The sequence below is a fragment of the Rousettus aegyptiacus genome, unplaced genomic scaffold, assembly GCF_014176215.1.
Source record: "Rousettus aegyptiacus isolate mRouAeg1 unplaced genomic scaffold, mRouAeg1.p scaffold_m13_p_15, whole genome shotgun sequence".
Classification (NCBI taxonomy): domain Eukaryota; kingdom Metazoa; phylum Chordata; class Mammalia; order Chiroptera; family Pteropodidae; genus Rousettus; species Rousettus aegyptiacus.
In genome coordinates this window covers 9,810,116-9,829,704 of record NW_023416290.1, presented here as the reverse complement: position 1 = coordinate 9,829,704, position 19,589 = coordinate 9,810,116, and the positions used below count along the sequence as shown (strand labels likewise).

The window sequence follows — 19,589 nt, the reverse complement described above, 5'->3', positions numbered from 1 at the left end:
TTTAAAATGACAAAAAAGCAAATAAAGAGTGATCTTTAGAATCTCTAATAGTTTTCAACTATGGTAACTTTGAATCTCAGTAATTTCATGGGATTGGAGCCCTATATTACTTTAGTGCTATAAAAAGAATAAACTAAATTTTCCTATTTTTCAGTTGCCTTAATTTAGATGAGCATAAGCTTTAGACTGGGGATTTTCTTTATTATTATAAAGTAAGAAATTAAGAGATTTTTTTTAAATGTAAAGAAGTTTTAATATGTTTCTAACCAAATATTATAGCATACAAATTGAAGAGGATAGTTTTTGTCTTCAGAGCTTTATAATTGACTGATTTGTTTCTTATCTTCGATATATTGGTTTCTATTTAGATCTAAAATTATATCGCTCAGATTTACAAAGAAACCACAAACATTGACCTCGGGAATTTATTAATTTTTTTTTATCCGTTCTTCCCCATGTTTTGTTGTTATTGTGGTTGTTTCTTTGTTTTGTTTGTTTGTTTGTTTGTTTTGTTTTTAATGCTAACTGGAATCTGACTTAGCTTCCTCCTCATTTATATTCTTCCATTTCAAGCATCCAGGGTGCCCTCCCATTCAGCATGAATGCTACTTATTTCAATCAGTTAAAATGGTTGTGTGTTTTACAGCTGATTCATGACGTTCATTTTTTTCCTGGGGGACAGTCATCCTGCTGGGATGAGAAAAATGGACTAAAGTTTGTTTTTCCTGTTCCGTTGTCACTCATGCATCGAAAGAAAGACCAAACTTGTTTTAAATTGCAGAGCTTGTCAGTGACATCTGCCAGGCTTTTTACCAAAACAAAAAACTGACCTCTCTGCTATTTTAGGAAGATGAGATCTATCCTAATTTTGTTTCCTCCATGCGTAAATCCTAAAAATTGAGTCTACTGCAGAAATGAGTGATTATTTAAAGAGTACTGATATTTCTTGTGCTATGCCTGCCAGTTACTCCAGGGAAGAATACATGCGGGCCATCTCTGTGTCACATGTAACCGTGGCGGTGGTACCTCCACCTCACCAGCCTTGCTGCACTTGGAGTGCAGGAGAAAAATGGAGCATTGAGACAGAGGAAACTGGTTGAGAGAAATCAGATGCGACTCCAGGTCCAGCAGGAGATGATATAAATGTCAGGCCCCCCAAAAGAGTGGCAACACAAATTTTACTTGAGATTTGAAAATGATTGTGTAAGACACAGCCATACAGTGATTTGGGAGTCTGGGGCTTTGCGGGACTGTAGTGTGGAGGGACTGACAGCTTGTGATAAAAACCTGATTCTCCGTCTCCGTCCACTGCCTTAGAGAGCAGGCGGAAAACTGTCGGATACGCAGACCTGGTCCCTTCCGGGAAGTTGAGGAGAAGCTGCTACCGGGTAGGACCCTCAAGGTACACAAGACAGAAGGACTCATCGTCCAGGATGAGGTCCCGCCCTGGGAGTAGGCAGGCACGGTTAAAGAGCTTTCTTTGAAGTGCGAACAGGGGCTGTGGCTTAGTTTACAGACAGCTCTGTGTATGTTTTGAGTGGCTTTCCTGAGGTTAGGACAGGGCCACAGACAGATGTCAGATGGCCTGACCCGTTACTGAGCAGAGCTCCTTACAGAGTTTTTGGGGTTAGGGGCCGTGGGACAGTACAGAAAGCAGCTCCCCATCTGGCTCCTGCAGACCTGTGAGCTCCGCCTCAGACATGACACTCCTGCTTCTGCCTCTGACCTTACCCTGAATGGCATCTGAGTCGCATGCACCATGGAGCTGTATCATTTTCACTATAGGCTGATTTTTATTTCAAATAAGTCCCTTAATTAGCTGGGGTCTTATTTTCCCAGCTACCAAGTGAAGGTTTTACAGTGAAATCTCTCCGGCAACTTGCCCGTTATACAAATTAGTTCTTTGTCAGCACTTACATAGTAACTGCCTCCACAGGAGATCTATAGTTTGTTTTAATTGCTCATATTTGAAATTCTGCCTTTTATTAATATAATTTATTGTATCTCAGTCATATATCTTTTCCAACATTTTGAACATTCCACAGGATATTCTGCTGAAGGTAATTATACAGCAACAATCAATGTGCTTGGGAATGAAGTTTATTAGCTGTTTAATCAGTCATTGATTCATTTCGTAGAAGGACCATTTGGTCTGTTTTCTGGTTGGTTATCTTTGGAGTCATACTGAAAGATTTTGACAAGAGAGTATCAATAAACATGTCACTTAGTAATTCAGCTTCATGTCCTCGATAGGCCTGTTTGGGATTGAGCTCTTAAATCAGGGGGGAAAACCACACTAAAAGATAAGAGGGGGAATTATTAATGTATAAAGGTATTGGGATAAAATCAAGACAATATTGTATTTTAGGAAGTAAAAGGACACAATAGAAATTTGACACTTCCTGATTATCTTTTTATGTGGAGAAATACAATGCTACGAGACCATTTAAAAATCACTCCTTGTTGCTTTTGGAGTTTGTTTGCTGCTTGCCATTTGATGAAATCTGTATCTGACAGTGTGTTGACTTCAAGTCATGTTCTCTTGTTATGTCATGAGTGTGAGTCTTGCAGAGGTTACGGTGAGACCTGTTTCTTTTTGTGCAAGGTGATCTGGCAGATACAATTTCTCTACTACCTTGAGGTGATTTATGGATAACCCTCATTATTTAAGGAAAAGACCATTGAACGTGAATCCACTTAAAAGAGGGACCAGAATTTCATAATAAGTGGGAGTGGGGGAGAGTTCGATTGGGACATTATCCAGGTAAAATGAAAATTTATATTATTAGTTTGTTTTATCTAATCTGTAACAGAATTTATGTTATACTTTCAGTTAATAATTTGAATCTCAAAAAGAGTGAGTGAATCAGATGCTGAGGCTTTTTTTGGAGAGGGCGTACGTTTTATAACAAAATTGTATCATAAAACAATGTGATATTCTTCATTTCACGTTTGACTTTCATAGTATTTTTAAAAGATTTTTTTTTTTTGAAAGAATGTTTAAATTATTCATTAATTTTCTCGAGAGACTCCTTTGGTGTCGAAACTGTGCTCTTATGAAACACTCCATCTCCTTGTCCTTCTGGTCGGTTCTCTTCCTCCACTGTGAACGAGTCCAGCTCTGTCCGATCTTTGTGGATGCATCGCATGTGAGTGGGGAAGTTGCAAGGCCTCGTGTCATCTTTCTCGAGATTGTGGTTTCCTCTCTGTAGCCAGTTTGTGTTTTTTCTGAATTCGACATTCGACATTCAGTTGAGAAGATGAATGAGAGAGACCCTGGTGATTGCTGATAATGGGGTCAGATGATCAGTGGATAGTTACCTATTACAAGGATTTCTACCACCTCATAGCTGCAAAGAATCAGTAATGAACCCTATGGAACTTAGATTGAGATACCTTGTTAACACAAAAAAAGATTTACCCTTTCAATTAGTTCAGATATGATTTAGCAACATTATTTTTCTTGAGTTTGTTGAGAGGAGATTGGTTCTATTACTGCAGTTTTTCATAAGCCATGATTTTAATGTTTGAAAAAATGTTGGAGAACAGAAAAGAAGCCATAATGATACACATGCTTCTGATTGCCTTTTCTGGCTATTGTCATTTTCTGAAACCATACTTTGGCACGTAACAAGTGTCTACTCATGAATTTCATCATGATTTCACATTAAATGCTGTCATGATGGTTTGAAATTTAATAATTTTTTCATGTATCCTGACCATATAATTGGCAGTGATTATATATTTCAAAATATAGGTGCAAATATTATTCAAGTTAACAAATTAGATTCTGAATTCTTATTATTTTCTTGCTGCTCTTGTAAAATGAGGCACACGCCAGAAACAGAGCTGTTGGTGAACGTCACCGAAACGGGCAGCTCGGGCCCCAGTCTTTATGAAGTCACTGTGGGTTCCATCCACTCAGACTGATCTCTTAACCATATTTACATGGTGTACTTCATCAGTTTGACAAAGAAAGTTAATCACTGGAGAATGATTTAAACCTGAAACCACAACATGGAATGAGCCGTGTAATTAATTTTAAGCATATATAATTATAAATGCGGCCATCTCCGATATACGTCACTGTTAACTCATGGCAACTCTCACTTTATTAAAGTTCTATTATTGCACTGAATTTAATTCTTTGTTCACATATCTCATTCTTCCACTAGTGTATGTGTTTCTTGGGAGCAGGGGTCACGTCTCAAGCTCTGGGGCGCCAGCATCTAAGATTGTGACACATAGTGGGTTGAATGGTAATTAAAGGTAGACATAATTACATTGTAGTTACGTGTTAATTGTTAGTGGCTTCTCGCTACTTTTGGATACTCTTGGCTCTTTTGGTTAATGATAGATTCAGACCTGTGTCCGTTTCGATGACAGTATTTGTTTCATTATTCTGCTACTTCGATGTTCTTGAATCCTCTTTAGCATCCTGTTCTGGTGTATGGTTCCCAAATGCACCATGTGAGATTTTTCACTTCTTCGTTATTAAAATTGAACACTCTGTGGTTGTTAGAAATTCAGTATTTCTAAATTACAGGTACTGTTTCCTTTGTCTAACGACACATACTCAGAATTCTGAGGGCGGGGTTCCCTCAGAATTTCACCCTTTGTGCTGCTGGGGTGGTGGCGACAGGAATAATAAGATAGGTTTGCATAGCCTGGGGTAGGAAGAGAGAAGCTGGATGAGTACATCTCCCACCACTGGTCACGGCTCTTTATTTATGATTACTTCTTACCTTGAACTGTCAGTCAGTCAGCTTTCCTTTCCCGATCCGATCCAATAAAAGCAGTCAGGATTAGAACGACACTTGTAAATTCCTAGCTGGGGTTTTACTGTATTAAATCCTATATGTGTAATTCATTGCAAACAGATTCTGCTTTTCCATAATAAATGTAGCTTCCTAAAGGGAAATGTGCATTAAAAAAATCATCTAGATGATAAAAGTACATTACTTTGGTTCTAATTTAAGGAATTGCTAAAAGACAGCAGGACTCTGAATCATATGGATAAAAACATTATTTAAAAGAATCTGCATTAAATATATATATATATATATATTACATTATATGTCATGGTTTTAGAGCCGTTCAAAATTAATGATTTATGCAAAACCCTCTTATTCTTTAATAATATTTTTTCACACCTTACCTCTCAAATGTTGGTTTATGACTCTGTGATATATCAGTACACTTTTAGAGTTGCTTATTTTCATGGGCGGTATTTTTTTCACGGCCACAGTTTTTTCTCTGTACAATCTGCTTCCTCTGACATCTACACAGTGACCCATGAACAGTTTACAAAGCTGATTTAATTCAATAAACTTTTTTTTTTTTTCTCTCTAAAACTTTAAGACTAGAGAGGGCAGCTTGCTAGAGATTAATGTCAGGGGAAAGTACTCAACACGCTGCATGGCATGTTGTAGAAACGTTAAAAACCTGACTTTAGTATTCATCGAGATCCAAGTGTTTATTCCACACAATTGTTCAGTGACTAAATATGTATTTGGGAAGAAAAGTTATTTAGATGTAAAGGTTAGCATCGATGTTCAAAACGAAGATAAAGTGCTAATCAGGTGAAGTAACATTATGCAGATGTAAATGAACACTCGGTGATGATGAAATTATACCATAGGGATGCAGCGTGCAGCAGGTGTAAAGGTGGCCCTGTAACCTGTGAGAACCACCTCTTCTGCCCTGGGCACTGGGAAGCAGTGGGAACTGCCACAGGCATCCCAGGTTAACTCAATTTCAATCGATGAGGGCAGTTCCACGCGAAGTTGTAAGTAGCCCATCAGACGTGCCTGCCAGAACTCTGAAATTCGAGAAGCACTGTGGTAGAGGCTTTGATCTCTTCTGACGATCTACCTGGCTTTTTGATTTTCTAGCTCACTGAAGTCACCTTCTGCTTTCGATAGACTTCATTGCTCTGAGTCTTCGTAGCAACCTAATGCTTGTAGCCACAGCTGTTTCAATCGCTCCTGTGAATTTTGTAGCTTGGCTTTTTTATCCCAATCCCCAGAAACTATCTGGGTATTTCTAGGTAAATGAAAACAAAATGCACATAATTTTCAAAATATCATAAGCTTCATTTATTTCAAAGATAAGGCTACAAGATTTTTTTTTTATCTATAGAAAAGGTAGATTTTATCATTTAAGTGAGGAAGAAATATGCAAATTAGGATAATATTTGCAGTAACCCTTTCATAATATAACAAATTATCTTCCTGACTTGGGTTTTGTGGGCTACTATAAGAAATAGTCTTAGGTGAAGTATTTTGTATCTTCTATAAAATTACTATCAATAAAGCAATAAAGCCACTTTTCATAATGTTGTGTAGGTCCCTGTGTAAGAATCACTGTGATATTTCCTTTTTTAATACTTTAATACTATTATGTCTTAGTTTTTTCTAAGGTAGAGATGGTATTAACCATAAATAAAGAAATCATTGCCAGTGGAATTGAGATTTTTGTTCATATTCGATGACAGTTTTTGCTTATCACATGACAAAGCATCTGAAATGTGCAAATGTTAGACAGACCTCCATTTACATATCTACCCTTACGATGAAAGGAAAAGGGAAATATCCAAAGTTTAAAATGTGTTGCACTATAGATACTCAAATTAACACAATACCACTATCTTAATTAACTTCCCTTTGAGGAAGTGTCTTATTATAGTCATAAGAGTTATCATTTTAATTTAAAATTTTATAATTAATCAGAAAAATGGTGTCAATCATTATGGTGGAAGTATGACATTTAAAATTAATGTTCTGAGTTGTAAATATCAAAAAAATAAATAAAAATTATGCATTAAATTTAAAAAGAATCAGAAATGTATCCCTAGATTTAAAGAGACCAGATGTATTTAAACCTGAAGTATTCTTGCAGAACACTTAACAGATCTCCACTTTTTATCCAGCTCAGCACATGGATTACAACAGTTTCGGTTAATAAATCAAATAGAGTGAAACGTTTACAGTGGCTCAAAATAGACTTCTGTGCTTCGCTCATGCAGTATCCAGTGTGGCGGTCTCCTCAGGGAGCAGATTTCCTTTGCTGATGATTCAGGGCTCCAGGCTCCCTCCTTCTTGTGGCTCCTTTCGACTTCCCATGGTTAAGAATCAGTTTTGTCACTAATCGTATGACCTTCGCGGACACTCTGTGAAGGTTTATTTGATGAATGCGTATGTCTGTGCCAGCTTTTAATAATGGTGGTGAAAGCTCTGTGGAAGGCTGCTCTCTTTAAATAGTTTTTTCCCTTCCATTTTCTCATCCTCTTTGTCCTAGGGTGTGTGTGTGTGTGTGTGTGTGTGTGTGTGTGTGAGAGAGAGAGAGAGAGAGAGAGAGAGAGAGAGAGAGAGAGAGAGAGAGAGAAACCTGCTAAAAATTGAGACAATTTCTTATTCTTTTCCATGTGTCCACCGAATTCTTTTTCCCTACCAAGGAAGAGAAGGAGGAAGGGAATAAAGAGCACGTGTTACCTGTGTTCTTTAATAAGGGGAGAATTTCAGACCAAAGAACACAGGGAATGTGTGTCATAGACGCATACATATATAAAACAGCTAAAAGACACACAGACTCTCTTGCCAGTAGTTGCATCATCTGAGACCAGGAGGAGACTGGAAGGGAAGGAGACCTATGTTCAGTGTACAAATATTTGAACTGTTTGAACTTCTATCCTGCCCATATATTGCCTCTTAAAACAAAAACAAGTATTCTCTTAAGGAGAAGAATCGCCATGAAAGTTTCTCTTGAGTAATCAGACGTCATCTCCATTCTTCCCGACTCAGGGGTCCAACATCACTGACACTTGCACTGAAATGCTAATGTGCGGCGTCTTACTGAAAATTTCTTCTGGAAATATTCAAGAGCGGGTGTTTTTCCTTTTCGATAATCTCTTGGTGTATTGCAAAAGAAAACACAGGTAAGGTGATAAACAGGTAACACCTCAGAAATTGTTTATTCTTCTTACGGTTTTAACCTTTTCCTCTGTGGCCCCAGGAGCTCACGATTTCACCAGTAAAATTCCACATAGTCTCGGCCTGTTCTATCACGGTTTTCTTCATCTTATAAAACCTAACTGAAATGTGACTGTCATTCTATGACAGTCCTTTCCCAGGAATCTTCTGGAGGAAAAATTTTGTTGTTGTTGTGCTTGACCTGTTTCCCTCCGACCCCGCAGGACAGGTAAGTGTGTCTTCCCGTTGCCCCCTGCTGTGCCCCAGCCACTTCCTTCTCCGCCTGTGAGGATCCCAGCACGTGGGAAATTCGCTGCTTTAGGACCGACTTCCTGTCCTTTCCCCGTTTATTCCGTTTCACAGCGCACTTCGTATCTCCCTGCCACACATGAACTCTGATCATTTTAGCTCTTATATCACTTTTTCCCCAACCTACTTCAGTTACCATTTTTCGTGTGTTCACAACTCACGTGGATGATCTAATATTTGGACCCAAAAGCGCGCAATGTCTTCACCTGCAACGTTATTCTCCTTCATTACACCTGAGCCACCTGTGCTATGGTCATCCCTTTACTTTGTCAACATGAACAGTTATAAAAACCAAAATCTCAGTTGTGAGCATCCCAGTTTGCTCCACTGAGCTGCTCACGTTAAAGTCACCAGTGACATTTCTGTTTTTTAATTAAGTGGTCACTTTTCTGCTCTTCAGGGCTTTGCGTGTTTTCTCAGCAGTACTTAGTTTAGTGGAGCACGTCTTCCTGTTTAAAACACTTTCTTCTCTTTTGTAAAAAGTATAGAGCATAAATGTGGTGCCGTGAGAATGTGGTGGTACCAGCTAGGAATCAACCACTGTCGCCCAAAGAGGAGATGCTGGTGGATCGGATTAGGGTAGATGGAAAGATGCGAAGAGATTTTCATATGTTTTTAATGCAGAATCAATAAGATTTTCTGGTGGGCTAGACGTGAGAGGTTGAAGGAAAGCGAGGAACCAAGGCCAGCTCTTAGGTTTTGAAATTGAGGAAAAAAGTGGATGGGGGAAAACTGGGAGAGGAGCAGTTTTAGGAGAAGAAATCAAGAATTCTGTTCCTTGCATGTTGTACTGGCTGTTTCTTCTTCCTCGTTTGCTCTTCCCTCTGAGTTTGGCGTGGTCGGATTCTTCATGCCTTTTGGATCTCATTTAAATATCACTTCCTCGGACATGTCTTCCCTGACCACCCTATCCAAGGTGGCCTCCCAGCCATTCTTTATCGATATCTGGAAAGTGCTTGCTGGTATTTCCTCCATTCTTTGCTTATTTTCTGCTGCCTTTATGAGATTAGGCTGTAAGGTCCGTGAGAACAAGAGTCTTGCCGCTTTTTCACTGCTCTTTCCCAGACCGGAGCAGACCTGCCATGTAACACACACCGAAGAAATAGTTGTTGAATAAGTAAATAAATTATAGAATGCGTGAAACCCAAGCAAGTTCTCGGCATAGCTTAATCATCATTAGCTTAAATAATGTTATGTGTTAATGTTATTGGGGTAATATTTGTTTTAAAGCATGAATATAATTTTTTCTTCAAAGGTACTTATCTAATAAGATGTTTTCCTGGACTCTTGAGAACATTTTTTTGCAGATCGATTAAGTAAAATGGTAAAGTTGTACTTCATTGAGAAATTTCCCGGGCTTTATGTGCCTCTTTCTAATTGTATCGAGGACACATTAGTTTCTGTGAAATGGTGCCATGTACCATGATGAAAGGGGACAGGTTAAGATTAGAGCCAAAAGATAATTAAATTGTCTTTCTCTTAATGAGCTTTGCAAAACCTTGCTCTTTATCACACGTGGAAATGAACCAACCTGTTTAGTTTTTCTGGTATGCTCCTCTAAATTTTTTTTATTCGGTAGCAAGATTGGGATTAATAGAAATGGGCTTTAGGAGGATATAAAAGAGGCTGTTAATTTTACTTATATGTAACTCATTAAAAAACTGTAATGCAATTCAAGTTGTTTAGGTGAAATTATTTTTTTCCAGTTTTACTGAGATATAATTGACAAATAAAATTTTAAGATATTTAAAGAGCACAACAAGATGATTTGGTATACATAATACCTTGTAAACGATTCTCCCCCACTGAGTTAATTAACACATCCATCTAGGTGCAATTATTATTATTGTTTATAGGTGATTTAGCTATCTTATATTTCTTACTACTGTTTTTTTTAATTAAGTTTATTGGGTTAACACTGGTTAATACAATTATATAATTTTCAGGTTTACATTATACTTTGACATCTGTACATTCCATTGTTAAAGGCCTTCATTTGAGAATGAGACTTTTTTATTACAGCCAATCTCATTCATATAGCTATATAATATTTATGCATATATGCCTGTCTTTAAGTCCAAAACTTGCAAACTGAAGAGTGTACAAACGATGATATCATTTATGGTCACATGGCCTCAATATTTAAATAACTTAAACCATAAGAAAAGTTTAAGAAAATTAAAACCTTGTGGGTTTAGCAGATATTCCTCGTGTATGTATAACATGGACAGAGTAAGTACTGATTAGAAATGTAAATCACTAAATAAATCTGCATGCCCGTCCCTTCCCGAATGGCAGCAGTGCGAATCCACCGTCTGTTTCCTTCATTTTAGAATACTTCACTTCCTTTACTGTGTCCTGGCTAAGCCCTAATGATCCTTCAGAAACCATGAGGAAAATGGAGCCTTTCCAAACTTGCATAAGGCTGTAATTACAAGAACCAGGGACCTGATGAATTTATTTTTATTTTAGAATTATATCCATTAAAGGGAAGAGTGCTAATTAGGCATCCCAGCTCTCCATATTCTAATGCTATTAATCTTAGGAGAAACTAGTACTTAAAAAAATAGTGTATTATGTAGTATTTAATATATATATAATGTCAGTGTATTTAGTCATCTGCAACTTATATGTAATATGCTTTCTAAACTATATGTCCATGTGTTTAGCAATAGTTTGTTCATCTTAACTGCTGGATAGCATTCCATTGGTTGAATATATCACAATTTAATTAATAACAATGTAATTATTCTCCTATCAGTGGGCTTTGGGATTGTTTCCAATTTTTCTGTTACTGTGAACATTTCCTGTACATGTATCCTGGTGACCATTAAAACATATATAATTAGGTGGGAAATCATAGTCTCAAGATATGGGAATACCCAATACTACAATACAGAGTAAAATGATTTTCAAACTATAAGCTTTTCATCAATAGAGCCATTTCTGAAGAGACCAAAGATCTCTCTATTTGAGTTAAGTGTTACCATATTGATCGGACAGTTACTAGAATTTCATATTGAATGTTATTATCTGCAGGTCAAGAGAAATATAGTAAGCCTGTATAGAGTTCACAGCAGGATCACAAAGAACATTAATACACTGAAAAATAGGATCCAATGATAGATTGATTCCATGCCATGATTATTGGCCTGTGACTAAAACTGTTATCAAGAGTATTAAGCTTTTAAGTATGATGTATCAACTTATAAGAAATTTCTTTTTTGCAAGACACCATGATACGATTTCCTACCTGAGAGAGTGTGCAGTTACCTGCATGGTAGTCTGCTCTGCAGTCTTTCTTTATCTTCGGCCTCCACTGACGCTAACTTTTATAGTTACCCAGCCTGAATCCCTCATTTATAGCATTTATTTAAGCCTATGAGTAAGGAACAATTAGAGGCTGCTTTCGAAAATGAGCATGGGAGTGTGGGGGTCATGAAGGCCTGGGGCCAGAGCCCCTCAATCTGATGAATTAATCAATTTAGATAGTTTTCTTTAATAACGATGAAGGACCATAAAGTTTTCACGAGGGTTTAGACAGATAACCAGGAATTTGCACTCTTTTCCATTCCAAAGAAGGAACTCGGGGCGTGTGACGGCACCTTGTGACACCTCCCCGCACCGCCCTGTCCTGCTCCTGCTTCCAGGGCAGGCATCTCACTGCAAAGGAAAGGAGGAGTCAGAGGGAGCACCGGAGGTGCTGTGCCTTTACATCTTAGCCTTTGCTAGGTGTGTCTGTATTACACAATACATTAATAATTATTTCGGCATAATAAATTGTTAGCTAGACTTGTACCAGTGAACAGCTGAGGACAATTGCAATCTCTTAAATGAATAGGTATTCCTTAATCCTCCTGAATCATTCCTTAGAATCTTCCCTTTTTAATTTAATTTAAAATGCCCAGTTTTTTAAAACGATCTCTCCTGAATGTTCAGTGACTCATCTACAAACATACATGACTACCTACTTTATTATTGCAAATGTTCATCTGTAAATCTGGATGTTTTTACTCTGTTACAAACTTTTAAAAAGATTAAAGGTCAGTATTAGACATACTATAACTAAAGTTTTGGAATATTTTGGAACTGTTTAAAAAAAGACCTTACAAAGGATTATAAATGTATTAAGAGACTTATTCAACAAGTATACAGTTATCATATCATGTAGGAAAAATAATTTCAGCACAGTCAGTTTCTCTGGAGACGGGTTGTAAGTACTAACTGAATTTTACCAGAGCTTGAAGCAAAATGGGAATTACCAGCTAGTTACTGAAAAATGAGAAATGAGGGCAAAAGAAATCAAATGGAATTTTAAGCAACTGTAAGTACCTCTCAGAGTTTGACTGGACACCTTTGAGGTCCTATATTGAGCGAAAGCACATATTTACCTTCCTACCTGTATCATGTGCTCGGCCCAGAGCTTCAGTTTACTTTAAAAGCCCGTGTATAAGTCACATCTTATGAAGCAACCAGTGCTGTTATGAATGGGAGGACACAAGTAAACACCAGGAACCTAACATTCGATATCGGTGATGGAATCGGTATCTCCTTTTCAAAGATTTGCTTAAATTATATTGCTTCGACATTATTTTGTGTTGAGTGGACTAATACTTTTGTGATTTCACTCCACTATAAGACGATTGAAGAACAGCAAGGCATCTACAGATGGACATCGGTACCTTTTTCGTGGCCGGATCAATACAGAGGTGATGGAAGTGGAGAATGTGGATGATGGAACAGGTAAGTGATTCGGAGATTTAAACTAAAGTGCCGGTGGTAAACTCCCTCATAAGACGTACTTCTCACTTGAATAATTCATGTGCACTGCATTAGAGTTTAGAGATACTTTGTTAGGTAGAGCAGTCAGGAGAAAGGTGAAATAAGGGAGAGGAGGACTATTTGAGTATGTTATAGAAATACTGAATCTTTTTGTACACTGCAGGTATAAGTAAAATACTTTTTCTTTTCTAAGTAAGAGACTCCATTAGACAACTGATTACATTGATGTAGCTCAAAACCTGCAGAAGAAATGATTGCATTTGAAATGAGACTAAGCTTTTAGCCAATATGTAGCTATCTCAAATCTTTAGGAAATTAAATATGATTATACTTTTATTTGTAATGTTTAATAACTTGGATTATATTATAGTTATATCTCAGCATAGAAAGAGAATTATTTCATTGATGATATGACATGTAGAAATGTAAAAATTTGCACATTTATTTTAATATATCAATGTTATTCATTCCTTCCTGTGTTTAAGAAAGATGGTAGCCATTGAGTTTGTGGCCAGATTTCCATTCTGCCATTCTCTAGATCTAACTGTCATTTCAGTAAATTCTAACATAATTTTTCTTTGAAGATTCTTTCTGAGGATTTTAGTTTGATCATGATGCTATAAAAAAAAATTCAGCTTAAGAGCTAAGTAGAAAAACTATTGAATTTCCTAGAATTAATTTTTATGGTAATTTTCATAGTATAGGCTTGGAAATCCATTCGAAAATTAGCACCAGATAATTTGTATTCTGTCTTACAAACTAATTTACTTGTAATACTGGCCTCGTAATGTGATAATGTAGGGGAGGAGGGTGTGTGGATGTGTTCAATTTAATTTTTTTCCCATCAATTTATTATAGTGTCTCAGTTGACTGTTTTTATAGGGATTATGGAGGGATTGTAGTATAATTATGAATTAATAATTTTTACTTCCTTAATGTTTCCCTTGACACTTATCTGACATGAATTATGAGGTTCTGCTACTTTGTATAGGATGTGAACGTGAATTAAAAATGTAAAGGCAAGAAGAAATGTACAAAACTTCCTTTTGAAAACAAACTAATTTCTTTATGGGTCAGAAAATCCTCTGCCAGTTTGAATCTCTATATTTTCAGAAATTATTATTGAGTATGAATGGGATTATGGCATATACACATATAATACAGACAAATATATATATGTATATAATACAGACTAAAATAAAATATAATCCTATCCTTGTTCAAATGGAACATGGAACTTTTAAAGACCCTACAACTCCGCAGCATCGTTTGATACTGCATCCTTGAAATAGTTAAGCCTGATCACATCTAGCGTAGGATGTTTTGGAACTAAAAAGTGTATGGGGATCAGATTATGAGAGAATAAGCGGCAACCATGCCTGCCTCTACTCAGAACTTACCAAATGAAGTAGATCATTTGAGAAAAAAACAAACAAACAGGTACCATACCATGAAGCCATTTTTGTAAACCACCCTCAACGCTGTGTGGCTCAGCTCCTGTCTACCCGCCACTATGGCATGGTGACTCTCAGGGAAGACAAATAACAGTGTCACTTCGATTGGTTCGGATGCTGATTCAGGCCTTTGTCATCTGTTTTCCCATCTTGGAATCGGCCTTGCAGACCGTCATGCCAGTAAAGGCTGGTTACGAGAAACATCGCTGCTCTCCACCAGCTGTCAGGCAGAGAGCTAACGTGGAACGTTTGCTGTTGACATTCAAATCCAGCATGACAGTTGAGAAAAAATTTTATTGAGACCTAGGAAAAGATAATAAATGTGAATTCATACTCGAAGGTTTTTTTTTTTTTTTTTTTTTTTTGAGTTTCTACTCATGGCAGTTATATGTAATGATGTGGCTTTAAAGACCGTGTGTACTTTTCACCTGAGTGCAGTGATAGTGGAGGGAGGTTTGTACATTTCCGTTTGTTACGGATTAGGTAAATGCGCTCCTATTATGTTCCATTCACTTGGTCTGAATCTTATTGTGTGGTTCATTCAGTAATTGAAAATTGTTCTGTGGGAATATAGTTGATCTTTGAAACCTAGAATAATATTTCAAAGGAATATTAGAAAGGCAAAATGAATTTGACACCATGAATACTTGATTATTGATATGAAAATTACTCAAAAGTTCTTTTATTACTTTAGGAACTTTAACAATATTTTTGAACATAGAGGAAAAGAATGTTAATTAGTTTGGGAGTTTAATTTCACTAATGCATTAATGTTATGAGTTAGAAACATTCAATATATAAACATTTATACATTTTTTTATTTTTATGTTTATATATATATAAATATATATGTTTATATATATATAAATATAAAGTCAAGATATTTGGAAGAGTTTAATGGTTTGGGAACTTTCATGAATTGAATGATTGCATTGATAAGTATAACATTGATTCGTTTATCTTTGCCCATTAATTTCCAGCTGACTTCCATAGCAGCGGACACATTGTTGTTAATGGATGGAAGATACATAACACAGCAAAAAATAAATGGTTTGTGTGTATGGCAAAAACACCCGAAGAGAAGCATGAATGGTTCGAAGCTATTTTGAAAGAACGAGAACGGCGAAAAGGTGGGTACATGCATCGGGCATGTTCTACCTCGTGAACGTTCTAATTTAGCAGGAAAGTAGAAAATGGGCAAAATTTATGAGAAAGTAAAAAGGTGTATGATAGTCGCTTGAATTTTCTGTGGGCTGTAAGCCCCGTGCTAAAATTCTTTTTGAATGCTTCCAATATTGTTACTTGCTAGAATAAAAGAATAACCTTATGTAGTTAGCAAAATGACTATATCGTGACTGGCAGTGTCTTTTAAATAGTGTCTTAGTCTCTTCAGGATGCTATAATAAACTTCATAGACTGCATGGCTTATAAACAACAGAAATCTATGTCTCACAATTCCAAAGGCTGGGAAGCCTTAGAAAGGCTGTTTCCTGGTCCATGGATGGCTGTCTTCTCACTGTGTCCTCACGTGGCGGAAGGAGCAAGACAGCTCTCTGGGGTCTCATTTAAAGGCACCAATCCAATTTGTGAGGGCCCCACCCTCATGACCTAATCACTTCCCAAAGCCCTCCCCAGCCATTACATCGAGTGCTAGGTTTCAACATGTGAATTTTGGGGAGATATAAACATTCAGGCTACAGCAGACAGTTTCACTGGGTTTAAAATGTGTTCAATTTTCTTTACACTTTACCCTTACCATTTCTAAAGCATCATCACAGAGTTTTCTTTAAAAGACAAGCTTCAATAGTAGGCAGTGTTGTAGGGCCTACAACAATTGTTCTCTGTATTTAAGAGTACATGAAAATTCCTAGGCCAAATATGTTTGTGTCCTAATTATAGAATAAGGCACTTTGGAGAGATGTGTGTGTGTGTGTGTGTGTGTGTGTGTGTGTACACACATACATACACACATGTATATATGTGTATATATATGTATATATATGTATATATATGTATGTGTATATATGTGTGTATATATATACACACATATACATACACACATACATACATACACACACCTACACACACACACACACATATATATATATGTATATGTGTTTATGTGTGTCTGTGTTAGCATTTAAGAATCGTTACAATGCCATTGAATGTGATGTAATATAACATAATAAAAAGCTTGTTCAAATGGGGTGGTCTGGCTCAAATTTGCTTCATGTTTTCAGCAACGTTTGTGGGAGGTAGTTGGTCGGTAGTATTCCATTGTGTGAAGTTTATCTGCAAATAAGCATATTTCTGTAATTTAGCTAGGAAATAGAAGTGCTGGTATTACTACTAGTATCTTTACCAAATAATTGTTAAGAAATGCCACAGTGTTTATTGCTTTTCCCAGAGACCTAGGAACAAAACAGCTCATTGGCGATGACATTTTGAAACACAGCAAGGCTATCTTTCCATCTTCAGATATTTTCCCTTGAAGAATGTACAGATTTTCCATCTTGATTAAAATATCCGTAGTACACAGTGTGTAAGAATTTCCAAAGTATTTTCAAATACTTGCTCCTTTGATTAATGTTGGATGAAGAATCAGATAGGAATTTTTAAGACAAAGATTATGACTGCATACCCGACTCTTAAATTTTGTTGAATCTAGCAATCATTTCGGATATAGCAAATTAATTAAAAGGTAAATTGAAGTTTTCATCAAATTGAATTTTTTATTTTTAAAGAATGGCTATGCATATTGATATACCCAAAACGAGGAAGGAAGGAAGGAAGGAAGGAAGGAAGGAAGGAAGGAAGGAAGGAAGGAAGGAAGGAAGGAAGGAAGGACTTTCTGTAAATCTGTTTATAGTAAAAGGCTCTATTAATGGATTGTTCACTATTACTGACAAATGTTAATGCCTCCTACATTGTGAAATAACATTTTAGTAAGAAATTTTGTAGCTAGGAAACCAAAAAAATTCAAGTATTTCTTCTTCTGCAACAGTTCTTCATGAGTGCCGTCCATTGATTAAGCATCGTTGTTCGCAGGATTTCGGCTTTGGCACTGTTCTCCAAACTAGATTTTGTGCTTGAGTTTTCCGTGCCCACCAGATTAATGTCTACTTTTGCACTGCCAACTTCTCAGTCTTTATGTTTGGCCCTGTCCTTTCTCTTGAGCATTATACTCATGTATTCCACTGACCCCTGAATTTAACCTGAACATCCAAAGTCGACCTGCTCAGCGCTGGGCTCCTCCTTACTTGAAACCCGTTGCCCACTGTGACTCCCATTCCCCATTCAGTTCTCATGTCAAAGGCCTAGAAAACATCCTGATTTCTTCTCTTGCCTTCACGCCTATGATTAACCTGGCACTGCGTCCTCTCAATACCACCTCCTAGGCATTTCTCAACTTCACTCTCTTTGCCCTGTGGCCCCTGCTACTCCCCACACAGGCGTGAGCTGGCCTGAGCTCAGGCTGTGCCCTCCTAATAGTCTCCTTCTTCTTAGACCCTCCCCTTTTCGGTTTGTCCTCTGAGCTTAGTCTCCAAAGCTACAAGACTTCCTTTCCTGTACTATTCTGCCTGCCCCTCCTCCTGGTTAAAACACTTAGATGCTTCCTCCCCCCATCCTCCACCCAGCTCCCCCACCCCTCATTCCTAAGGAATGAAGTCGTGGAAACTAACGGTGAGCAAGGACCCTGCCCAACCTACTGTGCGTCTCTGGTCCTCCCACCTGAAACCCGTGGCTTTGTGTCTCTGTGCTGCGGCACCTCTCTTAGCTCGTGTGCATACTTTCTCTCTCTCTCTGGAATTCTGTTTGTACTTGGGCCCTTCTGTGAAGCCTTTCTGAACACTTCTGAACACTCTGAAGATGCCGCCATTGTATCACAGTTTTTCCTCCAAGGCTGTCTACAGGGCCACTGCGTTCAACTGTACTGACCCAGCCTTACAAAGGGGTCCCTAGGGTCTGAGGTACAGCTAGCTGCTCTTCCTCCACTGGCGAAACCACGTGCCTCTGAGACAGTGTGCACAGAGGTGCCGTATGGCCCTGGACATCTTGCTTTGACTGTCTTTCAAGAAGCTTCCCATGAGCTTCTTGAAAAACCAGGGCCCTATCGTGTACTCGTAGCCCCCAGCACGTGGAAGACGTGCAATAACTGTGTGTTTAATGAGGGCATGACTGAATGAAGAGACGCTTCCACTTACCTGTCCTTTGTTTCATTTTCGGCAGGTTTAAAATTAGGAATGGAGCAAGATACCTGGGTGATGATCTCTGAACAGGGCGAGAAACTTTACAAAATGATGTGCAAACAAGGAAATCTGATCAAAGACAGAAAAAGAAAACTGACTACGTTCCCTAAATGCTTTCTCGGAAGGTAGGGTTGGTAGTCTGGGTGCATATATTTCTTTTGTATTTTCACTATCTCAAATGTTAACTTTCCATTAATTACTTGTTTTTCTTTAAAAAAAATTCTCCCAAGGATTTTTGAATATGTATTTACTATCAATATTTCCAGGACCATAGTGGGGTGAAGAAATGTATATAGACAGGAATCATGATCGAAAAACTTAAAGCATCCATCCATTCACTTATGACTTCCATAATTTCTGATTTACCACATGCCAAGGGCGGAGCAGAAGCTGGGGTCAGGCAGAGGCTCGCAGGCAGGTGGGCGAGTTTGCCTGTAAGGGACAGGGTCTGGCAAGATCATGAGTACAAGGTCAGAGAAGACCAGAGAACTGAAGACACATGGTCTAAGCTACCAATTAATTCAGAATTTTGACACCTGGGCTCGGGATGAAGGCTAGAGATGGAGAATGTGACAGTGGGTCATGTGAGGGGCCACATGCAGATCGACAGGTGGGGCTGGGTGGGGGAAGGTCATTTGGGTGTCTAGCACAGATGGCCTGTGTCCTTGGGTTTCTGCAGGCAGCTGCACATGGGAGTCCCTGCTGGGTTGAGCAGGCAGGACCTCAGGGAAGGGTGGCTGCCTCAGGTACATAGGCCGGGCTGTGGGCTGGCTTCTTCGTGTGCATTACTTCTCCTCGAATACATACTTACATTTTGTAAGGAT

The 19,589-nt window shown here is 37.9% G+C and overlaps 1 protein-coding gene across 1 annotated transcript in view; it reads left to right on the top strand.

Annotated features, from left to right (window-relative positions):
* PREX2 (phosphatidylinositol-3,4,5-trisphosphate dependent Rac exchange factor 2) overlaps window positions 1-19,589 on the top strand; it is a 221,736-nt gene that overhangs the window by 68,879 nt on the left and 133,268 nt on the right. Inside the window, exons 7-10 of the mRNA XM_016152975.2 lie at window positions 7,803-7,936; window positions 12,919-13,022; window positions 15,496-15,645; window positions 18,746-18,890. Coding sequence (XP_016008461.2) covers window positions 7,803-7,936; window positions 12,919-13,022; window positions 15,496-15,645; window positions 18,746-18,890 — 533 coding nt within the window. The remainder of the gene's footprint in view (window positions 1-7,802; window positions 7,937-12,918; window positions 13,023-15,495; window positions 15,646-18,745; window positions 18,891-19,589) is intronic.